This window comes from Erpetoichthys calabaricus, chromosome 8 (genome assembly GCF_900747795.2).
Source record: "Erpetoichthys calabaricus chromosome 8, fErpCal1.3, whole genome shotgun sequence".
Classification (NCBI taxonomy): Eukaryota; Metazoa; Chordata; class Cladistia; order Polypteriformes; family Polypteridae; genus Erpetoichthys; species Erpetoichthys calabaricus.
Window position 1 is genome coordinate 147,377,535 of NC_041401.2, and position 17,538 is coordinate 147,395,072.

General features: G+C 33.1%; 1 protein-coding gene across 7 annotated transcripts in view; it reads right to left on the reverse strand.

Annotated features, from left to right (window-relative positions):
• Positions 1 to 1,351: 1,351 nt before the first annotated feature.
• tns1b (tensin 1b) overlaps positions 1,352 to 17,538 on the reverse strand; it is a 793,111-nt gene continuing 776,924 nt past the window's right edge. For all 7 annotated transcript variants that reach the window (XM_051930510.1, XM_051930508.1, XM_028807574.2 and 4 more), the window contains 7 exons: positions 16,378 to 16,473; positions 15,909 to 15,986; positions 14,693 to 14,764; positions 13,577 to 13,745; positions 11,112 to 11,180; positions 10,890 to 10,919; positions 1,352 to 7,711 (listed from right to left, as the gene is read on the reverse strand). In XM_051930510.1, the coding sequence (XP_051786470.1) occupies positions 7,570 to 7,711; positions 10,890 to 10,919; positions 11,112 to 11,180; positions 13,577 to 13,745; positions 14,693 to 14,764; positions 15,909 to 15,986; positions 16,378 to 16,473 (656 nt within the window). In that variant the 3' untranslated portion in view covers positions 1,352 to 7,569. The remainder of the gene's footprint in view (positions 7,712 to 10,889; positions 10,920 to 11,111; positions 11,181 to 13,576; positions 13,746 to 14,692; positions 14,765 to 15,908; positions 15,987 to 16,377; positions 16,474 to 17,538) is intronic.

Genomic DNA, 17,538 nt, shown 5'->3' on the forward strand with positions numbered 1-17,538 from the left:
TAAAGAATTTACCAAGGAGGCAAGTAAAATCAGAGAGGAGATAGAGAAGAGGACCACAGGTACCCATTGAATTTCAACAGAAGTTCTCCAGAATAACTGCGTGGTAATACCACCGTACTCTTTTTAACAACGACTCAAAAGTTGAGGAGAGCAGCCATGTTTGTCCAAATTTTGACTCATTTAGCATGTTCCTATGAATCTAATAACCAATCGGCATCTTTGACAGTGGATGGCAGGGTGGTGCAGTGGGTAGGTCTGCTGTCTCATGAATCCAATGCCCTGACGTTGTCCATGTGGAATCTGTGTATTTTCCCATGTAAATGTGGATTTTCCTCCCGCATCCCCAAAGATGTGCAGTTTTATGGTGTTTGGTAATTTCAAATTGATTTGTGCAGAGTGCTGTTGGAATAAGAGCCATCGTGAAGTTTATTAAGTGGATTTGAGGATGTTATATTATACTGTATATCACACTAAAACAACAATATAAGAGGTATGCCTATCATGAACATTAAGTGGATTTGAGGATGTTATATTATACTGTATATCACACTAAAACAACAATATAAGAGGTATGCCTATCATGAACAGTTTATTAGCATTATAGTTATGCTTTAATCTTTTTATGCATTTGGAACAGGATAGGAAAGAAAATAAATGGAATTTATTTGACAGAATGCAAATCACAGCATTCACAATTATGCTTCAGTACAAACAGAGCAGACAACATCAAGCTCAAGAACACTGCAAATTAAGCAGGTTTTTGTGTATACTACAGTCATGAATAATGATTACACTAGGATGTCATGTCAAATGGGCAAAATTATTTCCAATTTTGTATGTGAGCTACGGATGTAAATGCAGGGTGGTCCAGATCTAACTATGCAACTTTTAAAGCAATGCAATAATTGCATAGTTAGATCTGGACCACCCTATACTAATCTTTAGGGACATTTTTCAAAGTGAGGAATATGAAGCTAGATTATTCATCACTCATTCCATCATGACTTTGTAAAAAGTGTTTGAAAGCGTTCTGATGATATTTAAATATCTAACTTTGTGTTGTATTAACTGAAAAAATAATTGTATTACTTTGACTTCACAAGATTAGTTAATAATATATGTAAACTATCTGAGCTGTGATGGGCAAAATGTGCGAAAAACTGTTGGGTTATTGGTAACTGACAAGAAATATGAGAGTATATTTGGTGCTGTTATCATTAGAATATTCATAAGGATAAGAATTAGACAGACTGAACTTTCCCATACGCTAAATTTGACATTTTTGTCATTTTGTACTTGAAAATGATGATCTAACAAAGGTAGACTGAAAAAATGACACATTGAATACACATTTCAAGCAATGATATATTGTTCTTTAATATAATTGATTTGTATTGCTTCTTAAAACCATGTTTTGCTTTTCAAAAAAGAACAAAGCCATACATTACAAGACAAAGAAAAAATCCACAAGACCTCTGTACAGCCATAACAGAACATTCAAAAACGTACACCAACGGGTATTTTAGAGGAGCAGCAGGAGGGCTGAGGGACGCGGAGAAAGAGGAGAGTATTTGAGCTGGCAACAGAAATAAATAAGCATGGACTCTAGCTCCCACTCCACACAGAGCTAAAGGATTGTGTGAAAAAATAGATATTTTTGTGTATAATGATTTTATTAACTCAGTATAATATTAATTTTAAAATGCAGCAAGTTTAGAGTAAAGAAAATGTCTACAATAGGGAAAAACAATCGTAAGGAAAATAAATCCTTTGGCAAGGCAGCATTGTTTTTATGGGATGGCAACACTTGACATTCCTGTTGTGAAATTTTCCAATGGATTGCAGGCAATTCTTTTATTAATAATGGAATTTATTCTAATGACGATTATTAGTGGCGTAGATGGACTGTTGCACAGTTTAGCTTAGACTGCCTATACAGCTTTTATATTACGCATACTTGAAATACTATTGAGAAGAATGATTGTTTAATTTACTAAAATTGATTTAAAGTTGATAAAATGTTTTTTTCATGTTATGTTAAAATTATGTTAAAATGATACCAAAAAATTAAATACTAAGTGTGTTTCGTGAATATGGTCTGTAAGTGCCAGGGCTGGGACAAACCTACAATTTTAAAATCGTATTGTCTTTTCGTAATTAGCTGTCATTTTCAACTATATGTATGAGTTTTTTTACCAAAATTTAAGTATAGGTGCAGTACTAATATACTGAAATTGAAATATGTTGTGTGGAATTACATTACATGAACATTATCAAACCAACAATACCACTTTTATTTATATGCTGAATGTTCTCCTAAGAAAATATTCAATTAGCATTTATTGTAAATGTAACTTTGCAAATTTTCAAAAATTTTACAGAGCTCTGGTTTCCCTAAAATTACTTGAAAGGCTAAACACTTTTATCTCAAACGTCTTCTGAAGTGTTAATTTACATTATAAGAAAAAAATGTGTGAACTGTAACACTACACCTTAAGAACTACTTAGGTTTTATAATTTAAAGCAATGGTATAATATCAAAAATATAACCTGCCTTACAATCTTCCTGATTTTCTCCTTCTGTTGCATTTAAGTAAAAGGGTCAATTACAAGTATCAAGTGATATGGTGTGGGTGAATTGGGAAATCCATCTCACTGACTTTAGCGTAGGCTTTTAGCAAAGTGCCAGGCCAGCTTCCTCTCCAGCTAGCCTGGCTCAATGGCAAGGCTAACTTTGACTACAACATAACAAAATAAAATTAGGGTTAGGGTTGTTGATGTTAAAGATGACATTACAATGAGTATGTTACAAGTCATCTTGTTCAAATCAGGTCAGAAATATCAGATATTTCTTAGAAAACAAGGGCAAACTTTTCAGTGTTTCATGGTTTAGGGTATATATGTGTTGAGAACTGGAGTATACAAAAAGAAATCATATTTTAGAAGATGCCTTTTTAAACAAACAAAAAAAACTTGGCAAGTCATTAATGTGCTAAACCTTTCTAAAAAATTTTAAGTATCAGCTAAAGTTACAGCATTCTTGATTGTTTTTCAAAAACAACCAGAAATATCTTTTTGCTTAATAACTGAAGTGATCATAATTTCACTTTAAAATTATCTTATGAAATAATGTTTCTACTTTTTGGGAAAAAAAAATTACTAATCCACCTGACTTCCTCAAAGGTTTTGTCTTGTTACATTTGTGAATGTCCTCTTGAACTGTCAAGCTGATAATCAGCAGTGAGGAGCCGTACACCCCATCACTAGGTGGCACGGTTAACATACAAGAACTTAAAGTCCATGTGCCTAAGGAGTGACAAATTATACTGAATCAAGTGAACTGTGGCATTTGAGGACAAAGATAATTTTTCACAAGCCTGCCAAGTCTTTTGGAGATATTTTGTGTTGGTTTTAAGAGTAAGAAAGTCATGATATTACTGTATGCATTGTCTCAATCAAACTAGAAGTATATACATTAAGTAGGAAAAGATAATATTCAATGCAATTTAGAAAACTTACACAGAGGCTCTTTTCAGAAGTATACGATATAAAAATACACCTCAGTACGAAGGCACTACCACCTAATAGACTTGTGTTCAGCAATAAGACCTTATATCACTATGTAACAGTCATGCCACTGCAGGCTGCCCAGCTATACAAATTATGTCTCTTTTTAAATGTATTTTTCCATGTTTTTCCAGAATATATAGTAAAAACAATAGGTCACCTCACCAGCTAGCTACAGAAGATGAGAGCAAAGCAAAGTTCTATAAAGGTTAAGAAACTCAACTCTATTCTAAAGTGCATCAATATGTCATGCAGAAAAGACAGCAGTATGAACTTACAGTGTTGTGTCCTAATGGCAGGGCATCAGTTTGTGTTTATACTGTATATATATATATCTATATATATCTTTTTTTCTGGTAAATGTACAACTCTTTACATTTTTATGAACTCTAGCCAAGTTTTACATTTTTCCTTGTTTATTACATTATTTACTATTACATACTGTATGCTAGTAAAAAGTTACATTTTCCCAACATAACATTTCCATTTAAAAAACTGACTCACTCATTTGTTTAGCATTGTCCCTTACTGGAATCTTGGTACACAAAACGTACCTGATGTTGCTTTTGGTTGCGGTGCAAACTGGAAAAAAAAAATCATTTCTTGTGATTGAAAAAATTAAGGCGATGCCAGTTAGTCAGTCCGGAAATGAAAAATTGTGCTGAGATTTAAAAAAAAAAGAAATAAAAAAAATGGGAGTTTTAATTTATGTATACACACATTCATTTTAATAGCACAAGTGTGTATTTCAGTTGACAAATTTTGGGCATTCTAATTTGAGTTCACTCTGTATTTTGAAAATACAGTAAATGTAAGGCTAATAAGTCATTCTAAGGTTTTATCAATAAAAACATTCCACTTTTTGAGGAGGTATAGTTTGAGGTACTGTAAATGCTGTGTAAAGTATCTATCCCAGTGCAAATTTTAGTAAATTCAGACTTTATGGTATGTTGGAGAAGAAGAAGAAGAAGAATTAGTTCAATTATTACTACTATTGTTGCCTTGGCTGATTAAACACTGTACTTAATTCAGCCTACAGCTCACATTTCACAAGCCTTAAAAATTCAGTTATACAATCTGAGAATGATACAGGACTTTCTAAGACCGGGTCACCATTTTCAAAACATTTAATGAGAAACAAAATCAAAAATTTGGCATCAAACTTTTCTAAGTATGCTGCTCTTTGGCATATTTTTTAATTCAACTGGCACTGTTACTTATTAGTTATTGTTAATAGGGCTGTTTTTATGAATAATAAATACAGAACAATCTCTGTCAAAAATAGAACTTTTGCATTTTTAGTAGACAAAAACACACATAAAAACGATACCTGTGTAAGGAAAAAAAAAGAGAAAAATCTAGTGCATGAGACCTCCCGTCACAAAAACAAGTTAGCAGAAGCTAACTTGTTTCAAAATGCTTTTTATTATGCCAAGTGTTGCTAACCATACACAGTTTACCTTTGCAAGCAAGGATTACAATGCAGATATTCACCTATCCCCCCACCACATGGCCTCTTTTCAAAGTGAACACATTTATGCATCTTCTGTAACCCCCTTAACAGGTCTTTTTGCACTTCACTAAATTAAGAAGAATAATATGGAAACACAATCAAAACACAAAGACAGGCTTTGTTATACATACATTTTACATCTTATACATATCTTTAAATGCTGTTAAAAATTTGTAAATTTTGCATTTTAGCCAAAATAAAGGGATTTCTTATGTTCTAGGTAATCTTCTGTAGACTATACACATTTTGTATATATGAGTTAACATAAAGCACTGTGGTAAAAATAAATATTTAGTAAAGACACTTTTTGTATTTTTTAATATTTGGTTAGCTTACTTAACTTTTCAGTATAATATATATTTTATACATAACAATAAAGACAATTTCTTGAGCTGTGACAGGAATCTGTATAGGATCTTGGTGCTATTTTGGTGATTGTGTTTGAGAAGACAGAGTAACTAATTCAAGTGGCTTTTTCTGTGAACAAACACTACTATATGTACTGTATGCATAGATAGATAGACTGAAAGTGTTTGAATTTGATTTTCATTTATCACTGAACATTTCTGAATTCTTATGTTGTATTCCTAGTGTCTGTACTAGCTAGCATTGATTAAAATTAATAAAATGTAAAAGTATTGTTGTTTTTGCATGATTCACTCATACATTAAATTCCATAAGCTATGTGCTCTTTGTTTTTTTTTTTTTTTTTACTGTTTTAGAGTGTGTTTACATTAAATGAGATCATTTTAATTATAGCAAAATGAAAAGGAGAATTGGAGGGTATGGGGAAAAAATGGCTATGGAATGGTTAATTTCATGCGGTTTCAAGTTTACCATAAAAACTTCATGCAAGTTTCATTTCAGAGCCAAATTCCACTATATTGATGTCCGATTATATACTTTATGAAGAATACTTTAGTCTTTGTTTAGTACTGGGCACAGTGAATGGATAATGAAACAGCCCAACTGGTCAAAAAGTCTAGTGGAGAAAAAACATCACTGCTGTCATTACTTCAGTCATCTTTACACATCCAAGATGTACTGTAAATCAATGGAAATATTTGTTTATGCCAGAAACATCCATTTTGGATAATAAGAAAATGTTGTGCTTACTGAATACGGCTTTATTTAAGAAAGAATAGGTAAGAGTGTTTTTTTCTTTTTTTTAATATAACTTTAGGTGTAAAAATAATTTAATAATTTATGAGATTTTTAAAATATTTTCATACATATTACAATTCTGTAGTTACTCAGGTAAATCTTTATACAGTATCAAGTTGTTTATTTGAGGTTCACTACTTTCAAGTGGAGTGGCATAATTTGTCACAAACACTTCTACCGAACACAAGGACATATAATGGAGACATTATATAATTTTTTTCAGTATGCAATTTGTTTTCTTTTTCTTTTATTGTGGAGATTCACTTCTATTGATTAAGTCCAGGAGGAAAAAAAATACCTTTAATAAATTCAAACATATTGCTTGGTGTGCCTTTCATACATCAAATCTTACATGTAGGATGTGCATAGGCTCAGTGCATTTCATTAAAGACAAAGCAGTTTAAATGAACATTTTTTTATATGTATGAGTGCATTAAGATAGTTTGTATGTGTCTGTTCGAAGCAGAAAGTCATTTGAACATTGTCCTCTCCAAAACCGCAAAGCAGTGCTTGATGCAGATGGTCTGTGTCACTGTAGGCACTGTAACTGGCCTGCATTTAACTGAAATCTACATACTTTAGGAGTGACTTTTAATATGAATCTCATGGATTTTCATCAAAATATGCAATAAGGAGTAATTGTAAAGAACGTTTTTTTCACTTGTATCCACTACTGATACAGACTACCACAGCAGAAGCAGTGGAAGCATTTGTGCATAATAGCCCCTTTATCATCCACTCTTTACAAAAGACAAGTAGAAAATATCCAGGATTCTGGAATGAAACATATTTATGATGATGTACCAAACATACAATTCTTGAGTTGTCTCTGTATAAGGAGTGGATGCAACTAATATTTCTTTGACATAAAAACAAAGTGAAATAAATTGCAGACTAATCTAATTTTTACAATCATTTGTTTCACATGTAAATTCACAACCAAAGAAGAGACTCAAAAACAAAAAACACAAAAATAAACATCCAACAAACACTTGCCACATTTCTGCTGGTAGTTTAAAGTTCTTACATTTCAATGAATCATTCCAAAAGCTGTTTAGATTTCAGTATACTTTTCAGTCGACTTTGCTTTGAACATTTCTTTTAAAGATCTTCCCCAACATTATCACAATTTGATTCAAGACCATTCCTCACAACCACAATAGCCACAGCCACTATCCCATGATGCACATTCTCTGTCTCCATCTCAGATCAACTCCAAGTCCTTCAAAGAGCTTTAAAAACAGGAACGAAAGACAAAAAACAAGAAAAAACAAAACAAAACAAAAAAACTTCAGACTCATGAAAATACATTTACTTAGAAGAGCTCATCGTTTCTGAGAGCTGCCCATCACTTTGGAGACAAAGTTGACTATGGCTGTGGCAGGTTGTTCTGGATCCATCTCAGCAAATAGGTGACTAACATTATCTGTTGTGCTTCCTTGTTTACGGGCCACAAAACCAAAGAATCTTAAAAGAAAGAAAAAATATATTACAATCCCAATGTCAAAAATATACAATCAATACAACTTCAAAAGGCTTTTCTAAATATGAGATGTTTTTCCCTAGAGTGAACTGAAATCAGACAGTTGTCTGCGAATAAGGGTATATTTTTCCTGAAATAACTTGTATTTTATGATTTTTTAGAGACTACATCAGTCAAAATAGCATAGCTCTAGACTCCACTTAAAAATAAAAGTATCAAATACATATCAGTGATATGTAATATTGGATAATCCATAACCAGGTCTATTTCAGAATCAGAATCACTTTTATTTGCTAGTACTTAATGTACAGTACTGGAATTTGACTTGGTAGATTCAGAGCTGCTTATAACAGAACACAATATGACACACAAATAACATAAATGGCATAAGTTAAAAATAAAAACTTCATTCAAGCTTGCAGAGGAGTACAATTTTAAAGGAGATATGTAAATGATGTGCAAGTGAAAGTGTGAGTATGCACATGCACGCAAATGCATACACATACATGTACATATACTGTACACACACACATTCATATTCATATCTGACAGAATGCATAAATATGCAAAGTCAGGCTAGGTTACTGGTCTGAGAGAGCTATGGCTCTGGGAAAGAAACCTGAGGTGTCTGTTAATTTTAGTTTTAATTTACTTGAAGAGTTTACCAGAGGGGAGTTTATGGAAAATGTGATGAGCAGGGTGAGATGAGTCTGTGGTAATCCTTTTGACATGGTTATTGACACGAGATGTACATAGGTCTGCCACAGATGGAAGGATGCAGCCAATTATTTTCTCAGAAGACCTCACAATACGCTGTAATTTATTTTTGGAGTGTGCCATTGCTGAACTAAACCAGACAACAATAGAGAATGTGATTACACTTTCAATTATGGCTTTGTAAAACTGAACTAGGATTGGCTGGGAAATATTTCATTTCTTAAGTAAGCGTAAGAAGTACAATCACTTCTGTGCCTTTTTAGTGATATAGGTTAAGGTCCCAGCTGACAGTGTTTATGATAGCTGTGCCTAAAAATTTGAAGGATTCCACCATATTGACTGCAGAATCATTAATTTCTAGTGCGAGACGTTAGCTACTGTTCATAAAAGTCAATGACCATTGTTACTGTCTTAGAGGTATTGAGCACTAGGTTGTTGGAAGCACACCAAGACGAGACACCTCTTTTCTATAATGTATTTCGTTGCCATTAGCAATTAGACCAATAATGGTCATTTCATCAGCAAACTTAATGATTTTAACTTAAGGATCAGTGGACCTACAGTCATTGGTGTACAAGGATTAAAACAGGAGGAAAAGTACAGAGCCTTGAGAGGCACCTGTGCTAATATGGAGACAGTCAGAGAGGTGAGAGCCCACACAAACGTATTGTTTCCGGTTTTTCAGAAAACTAAATCCATTAAGTCTGTAGAAGTTTAGTTAACAACAGTTCAGGAACAATGGGGTCAAAAGCTGAAATGAAGTCAACAAACAGTATTCTGGCATAAGTTCCTTTACTGTCCAGATGCTCCAGCACAAAATGAAGGCCAATGTTGATGGAATCATCCACAGATCTATTTGCTTGATATACAAACTGAAGAGGGCCAAGAACAGTAGCAGTAACAGACTTCAGATGGGTTAGAACAAGTCGCTTAAATATGTTTATTAAAAGTGATGTAAGAGCAATACTCCTTTAATCATTGGGGCACCTTATTTTACCACTTTCGGCAAGAACAATAATAGAAATTTAAAGCAAATAGGTACAGTACACTGCGCAAGAGACTGGTTAAATATGTCTGTGAAGAGGGGAGCAAGTTGCATAGCACAGTGTTTGATTGTTGCAGGTGAGACAGAATCAGGACTGGCTGACTTTTTGCAGTTCTGGGTTGAAAACAGCTTCCAGATGTCATATTTTTTGATAGAAAAGGGAGAAGAGGGGTGAGGCTTTTGCGAAGACGTGGCTGGTGTTATAACCACTTCAGAGCTGGAGGTGCAGAGTAATTGTAGATGTTTAGCACCTTGTTCAAATCTGCCATAACATTTGTTATGTTTGTCAGGGAGGGATGAATCTGAGTAAGCACTGGGAGATGTCTTTTTGTAAGTAGTAATAGACTGAAGGCTTCTCCATACAGAGGAGCTATTATTTGCCAAGAACTGAAGCTCCATTTTATTTTTGTGCTTCCATTTAGCATATCTGATTGCATTGTTTAGACCATCTTTATCACCAGTTGTATGTGCCTTTTCTTTCGCCTGAGGGAGATTCCTTAGTTCTTTGGTGAACCATGGCTTTCCATTGTTATAAATCATAATTGATTTCATGGGAATGCAAACCTCTTCACAGAAGCTGATATAAGAAGTAAAAGTGTCAGTCAACTTGTCACTGTTTTTACAAGCATTTTTGAAAACGTTACAATCTATACAGTCTAGACAATATTGTAATAATTCAACTGACACATCAATCCATGAACAAATAGATTTCTTTTCTGGTTTGGCTAATTTTAGCTTTTGTCTATAAGTAGGTAGGAAACGGTGGCATAACATGGTCAGCATTATCCAGCAACACGCAAGGTAAAGCCCCATATACATTCTTATGGCGCATTAGCAGTGATCCCAAGTCTTCCCGGCCTTGGTGGGGCATACTACAAGCTGTTTGTATCTGGGAAGATCGATGGTTAGGTTTGCGTTATTAAAGTCGGCAAACATTATAATCGGGGAGTTTGTATGACCGTTCTAAAAATTTGTAATGTAATCTGCCAACTGCTGCTGCACTTCATTCACATTCACATCAGGCGGGATGCAAGAAGAAAATTCTCGAGGTGAATAGAATGACTTATATTACATATTTCATGGCTATGCTAAAAGTACAGCATATATTTCCAAAACATAAAAGTAAAGTGATAATTATTATATTCTCCATAGATAAAAAAGAAAAAAATAATAAAAGTTGTAGAAATTTGTTAATTAATGAACATAATCATAGAAAATAATCAGATGCAACAGTAACTATCAAATTCACTATAAGTTTGCATGTAAATAGAATAAATATTAATTAGAAATAATTTTACCACAATTCTGATATATTGTGTATTATTAGCATTAGTACAGACTAAATCCTCTGTAACTAAGAATAGCACAAATGGTTTTGAACAGTTATTTAAATTCCTTACTTTGATGTGCCTCCGTCTACTTTGGCCCATCTGGGAAAAAAAAAGTTTAGAAGTAACTCAGTACTGTGCCTTAGAAAAGCACTCATTTTACACAGGGATACGTATATACAGCCTTAGATAACAGATAAATATAAAAACAATGACACTCATATTTTGGCAGAAAAAATACTTTATATATTGAATTGTCAAACTAATAGTTTCTTTATAATGTTTAATCCTCACCTCCTCTCTTGTGGATCCAGATCACAAAATGTGATGCTGTTTATTGGATAGTGACGACGGAAGAAAAGCCTAAGAAAATGGAAGAAAGAAACAGCATTAACACATATGTACTAACACAAAATGAGAAAATAATAATTTTATCCTCTCATTAAATACATATGCAAAGGAAAATAAACCTCAATTATAGAAAAATTGTATTTGTATCAATCAACTTTTTAAAGGTTTCATTAACAATCCATTTAAACAGTCTTAAATCACTTACAAAATATTTTATTCTTCATATTTTTCCTTAAATAAAACATTAATTTCTTACAGAAAAGCAATAGGAATCAAAAACATTTTGCTTCATGGTTAGGGTTGTGAAATAGGTACTATGTTAACACTCTAGTACTGAACCACAATATGTGATGTTAGTAAATCATACTCATTAAAATTAAGGTGTACCCTGCTCCTGTTTATTGTAAGTTTATGAATGGCAAGTTTGTATGTCTGCTATTTTTATTAATTTTGAAGCTTTATTTTTGAAAAAATGCAACTGCTCTCATATTTTAAACAATACAACCTAGGTGGGAAACAGCCATCCATGGTAAATCTCAGCTCCCTAGTTTTGCTTCCCAGGTTACACAGAGTCTGGATGGTCTTGTACAATACTAAGTCATCAACTGGTGCATAAGGAAAGCGACTCTCTACAGGATGGCAGTAAAAAACAGAGTGCCTTAAATGATATATTTTCATAAAAATTAAAAAACCTGCAAGGCCATTCCCTGGAGTAAACAGTTCTTCTATTACAGTTCCACCACCGGTTTTGTTTTGTTTTTTTTCCCCTCAGTTAATGCATTCTTAAGAGTAAACATTGGCAATGATATGTAAAAGAAAAAAAAAAAGTTTTAATTTTGTTTGGCTCAGTCCCCCAAAAACTGTATAAATACTATAATGTGTGAATTATTACAAAATGCCAGTTACACTATATCATATAATATTCACATTGACTATATAGGTGCTATAGAAAAAGTTATTTTACAGAATATAAAAACAAAAACAAATTAGCTGCACAAATTCTGCAGAAGGTACTGTACAACACTGCTTTTCTGTAGAGTCTGAAAAAAACATAGCTGGTATGAGCCAACTGAGTTAATGGAATTCTACATTGCTTGAAATGGCCAAGATGGTTGCTTTTTGCAGTGGGTAGGACTGGAGTTTCAGTCCAGATACACAAGCACACGATTTTAAACAATTAAAAAAACACATTTTGCAAATGTCTATATGAGTGTGTCTGTAATTCACTATCACATACTGTGTTAAATTCTTCTATTGGTATTGTACCTAAGGCTGGTAGGATAGATTTTCATTCCCTGTAGTGTTTTTATGGAGTAAAACACGTTCAGTGAACGGGCGGCTAAATAACTGAATGTGTGTGAAAATCAAGATCTGAGCCAGAATAAAAAAGGGGCTTAAAAAAAAAACCATAATATTGCTTAATGTGAAATGATGTCTCAAATATGTTAGTTTAAATGATAGAATGGTAAATGGATGCAATGTGTGTGTGAAGGTTGAGGACTGTCATTACTTTTTTTTTATTAGTTTGGGTGCAATGATTTTATTTCTGCTTTCAGATGCAACCTGCTGGATGGGGGAGGGTTGTGTCTAAATGAAGGTTGCATGTGGCGAAATCTGTCAGTGGCATGTTGTCTTCCATCATGGTGTACTACAGTATATCTTATCCAGTTCCTATCACTTTGTCTTTCTTGTTTGACAATACCGTAAGTGTGACAGACCACTAGATTTACTATTGCAGATTCCCACTCTCTGCTTCTTATATAAGCATCTCTTTTTGACAACTAATGCTGCTGATCAGTTTGCTCCTTCTGGCTTTGAAATGAAACCTCACAATGGATGGATGTTAATTTGACCAGAAGTGCCATCATTTGATTCTACAGCAATATTAAACACCATATGGCAATGTCACATATTTCAAAATGTCCAGATATAGCTCAGTGGCAAGGTGGCCTAGACCAGCTATATTTTCACTATCTCTTTTCCCAAGGACTGTTTCCCATCTAATATTTAATTTATCCAAGAACTGTATCAACATACAAGTGGCAGCATATTTCTTACCTTCTTTTTTGTCAACATTAGTTCTCTGCTGTTAGCAGACTTTAAGCAGAAAAGCAGAGGCACTTTAAACATATTAATGTCTATGTAATATGTGGATATACTGTATGTACATATATTTTACACTGATTTCAAGTATTTTACCATTACTGTATTTTATATTGGTAAATTTGGCAATACATTGAAGCTGCTCATTGAGACGAAACCTATATTGTAACGGTGTGAAAAACCATCTGAGCTATAGTTATTTTATGATAATTTGAGATTTCTTAAATCTAAGACAATAATATACAGTAGAAAATGAGTTATGCTAAAATTATAGTGTTCTGCTTGTTTAAAGTAAATAAACTTACTTCCTCTGGTTGTCAGTAAGGGTGATTCCTTGGGTGGACACCTTGAAGTGCACAATGGTAGCGGTAGGTGGAGGATTTGCACCAAGTGTTTCAGTGATGGCTTTGGCAATAGCCTGGGGGCCTGTAAGTGACTCCATGTCAACAGAGTTTACATAGAGCACATTACAAGCTGGGGTGAAAAAAAACAAACAGTAAAAATCAATTTAATCATCTCATAATTTGTCTAATAAATTTATGAACATTACAAGTGCTGTTTCTTTAGTAGATTTTTACTAGAATTTTAAAAATTCTATTTACAATTGTAACACTTTTACAATAATTTTATTAATAAGTGACTCCATGTCAACAGAGTTTACATAGAGCACATTACAAGCTGGGGTGAAAAAAAACAAACAGTAAAAATCAATTTAATCATCTCATAATTTGTCTAATAAATTTATGAACATTACAAGTGCTGTTTCTTTAGTAGATTTTTACTAGAATTTTAAAAATTCTATTTACAATTGTAACACTTTTACAATAATTTTATTAAAATTAATCTGATATATGCTCTTTGGAGATTTATAACAGACAGTTGTTCCTTTCACACATTACATTTAATTGCAAAATCATCTTTTTGCACATAATACTGACTTTCCAAAATGTACTTTGCTGTAAAAGCATGTTTTGCATAGTCCTATTACAATGAAGAAATGGGCGTAATATTCTTAGAGTTAATACTGCAGCTATAAGAGTTATTAGCATAAACAGGCATGATTGTCTTTAAATATCTATCCAACTATTGCTTGAACCATTACAGGGTCAGATGGAGGAAGAGCTGATCATAGCAGCAAAAGAAATTAGGGTTGCACTAGGTGAAGGAGACTCCGACTCTTCTCCCTACCTCATTCTGGAACATTTTTGTTTGGACAATGAATAAATGAAAATCACTGTTAGTAACCTCCTATCAAAATATGGAGGCCCATATACTGTTTGTGTGCTTCAATTTGTTCTGAGGAATAAGATACATCTGTGTAACAGAAATCTACTTTAATGAAATTGGGCTTTATGACAGTTTCAGTAGATTTAATGTATATTCAAACATCGATTACCACTTTCAAACAATTATTCACTCACCTGCTCCTTGTTTAATAATCTCTGGAGCTGTGGTTGTAGGAGTTGATATTTCTGGGATTTCATCATTAGGATCTAAAAACAGTACATTAATTTAGTCCTACAGTAATTACGCTTAATTAGCTTTTTTTTTTTTTTACAGATTTGCTTTTTTTAATCATATTAAAATACCAAATCTACTGTCTGCAAAAAATATTTTACTGAAAGATGCAAGTTATAAAAAAGATGATATTTACAATATAACATATCACAAAATAAATGCAAAAAGAAGTGCACAATTAAAATCTCTGCAAAATTATATTTGATTAGATAAACTTTATTAATCCCAAGGGGAAGTGAAGTCAGGTAGACCATCTTACACCCTGATTGGCCCAATAATGATTGTTTAAAAATTTTTCACCATACAGGTAAACTATGCCAAACACAGATCCAAACTGTATGTTGGTTTCAAGAGACCGGTGTCAACTTCACATGACTTTTATTTGGTATGAAATCACACATGCTTTGTTTAAAAAATTGTCACAAATAAAAAAACTGAAAAAAATTGTAGTAATTATTCTGTATAAAGAATAACCAAGTGTTATGTTATCAAGAAGTTCCAACCAATAGATTTCAACCAATTCGATGAACCCTCCCTCTCCTGCTGACTGAGCAAATGCAAGCTATAGGCTGAAAACCGCACTTCTGAATTTTCGTGTGCTCAGGCATATTACTTCACAAAACAACAGTAAATATCTACAAGTGACACTTCAGAACTTACAGTAGATTCTTCTGATCACAGATGAGGTAAAACCTGATGCCACCAGATGTCTTCTCAAAATGGTTGAAGCACATTTTCCCTGTACCTACATGTATAATACGTTCTTACCATGCTGCATGTCTGCTAATGTGCTAGGTTTTATTTAGCCACCATCTATAGAACAACTCTGCTTGCCATTAACATATATTTGCTATCAAGTGTTGAACCATTTTGGAGAATCCAGACATAAGTTTTATGCCTTTTTTTTCCAGGGGAAAAAAGATACAGGAGAACTCATTTTTATACAGAATATAAACATATTTATAGAACCGGAATGCATGCAGGTAAAATGATGTCCTTAAAATCGCACAATTTAAATAAATTGTTTAATAACATTACATCTCTTTTAAAAGATATTTTGTAGTGCTACCTGCTTCACTTTACAATTAAATTGTCTGGACATTGCAAACTGTGACTCACCTCGGGCTGGGATTACAAGTTTACAAGGCAGAGCAAGTGGCGTGATAGAATGTTGATACACCAATGCAGAAAGAGAACCTAAAAAACAGAAATAGATATTTACATTAGTGTCAGGATAAATACTGTATGTCTACAGTTAATCCAATACTTTTTTTTCCCTTTTTGTAGTTAGAGAAATTCTTGCTTTCTGCCCATTACAAAGAGTTTACATAAAGCCATAATCATGTTTGTGAGTCTATACTATACCAAGAATTTACTAAATTAAATTTTACTAAGCTCTCTCTTTAATTTGTATCACAGACTCAACAGCTTACATTAACATCTGCTATATATTTCTTCTTTATTTTTTAAGTGCAATAGACTAAAGCTGCGTATACATCACAGAAATATGTTGTTTAATGTCTTTGACTTTATTAAAATTTTTGAGTGCACTCCACACTCTGAGTTTTTGTTGTACGCCTATACTCACCAAAGTATGGTTCATTTGAACACCCTTTCAGCTTCACTCCTTTAGGACTTGTTTCTATCAGGAAGTGTCGTACTAACTCATTAGTCATGTCACCTGCTACAAGATGAAAAAGGTGTCCAGTGAATTTCAAAGTGCATTCTGAAACATATTCACTTGTAAAGCAGTTTAGCAAGACAGAAACAATCTGTGATGAGTAGCACTGTTACAGTCAGGATTTTGATTACATACAGTATGCTAAAAATAAAATGGCACAAGTATGGATTTCAGTAATACTTGTTAGACAGTATGAAAATTGTGCCTACATACAAAAAATAACAAAGAAAGCACTTGCAAATTTTACATTTTGATTTAGGACCTCTAATGCAAGTATAAAAAATCGGGAGTGGTCTCCTCGTATACTCAGATATGAGAATGGATATTTGAGGAATAAACCACAAGACAAGGATTCTATTTTTATGTTATTAACAACAAATCAAATTATTAAGATATCGAACAATTATTATAAAAGTAAAGTTGAATAAATCTGACTGTGCAGCTGCATGAATAAAAGGTAGAGTACCACCAAATAGCCCAAAAGTTGACAGAAATCTGTTTTGTACCCAATACTTGAATGCAAAATTTTGTTGACCTAAGAGAAAGTGTAGTCAAGTTATTTTGTTTACATACACACTGTTCTGCCTCTCAGAATAGCTGTTTGATGTTCAAATGAATATTAATATAACCTTATGAATATTCATGTACATAGTCGTAAGGAAGCGGAAATAGAATTACAGGAAGTCAGTAGTTAGACAGCATGTTTCATGATTAGTCAGTGTTAGTCCCATCAAAGCAAAGCCTGTAAGTATTAGTTTAAGTTAATTTGATAAGTATAGAGTGAAGTTATATTGCTTATTTAAATCAGTAATTATTTGTATTTTACTTCTTTTCAGTTTCACTCTAACTTCATTAAATTGAATTAAAATTGGAGCAAGGCGCTATCTCCTGACTCTATTAATCTTTTGTGAAGTAGAGTTTGGCTGCTGTTTAGTTTCTGGTTCAAACACCAAAGACAAGAACAGTACACACACACCTAGACAGACACCCAGACATAATTCCAAAAATGGTATTTTTGGACTCAGGGAGGCTTAAAATGTTGAGATTCATCAAAATTTCGACATCGGA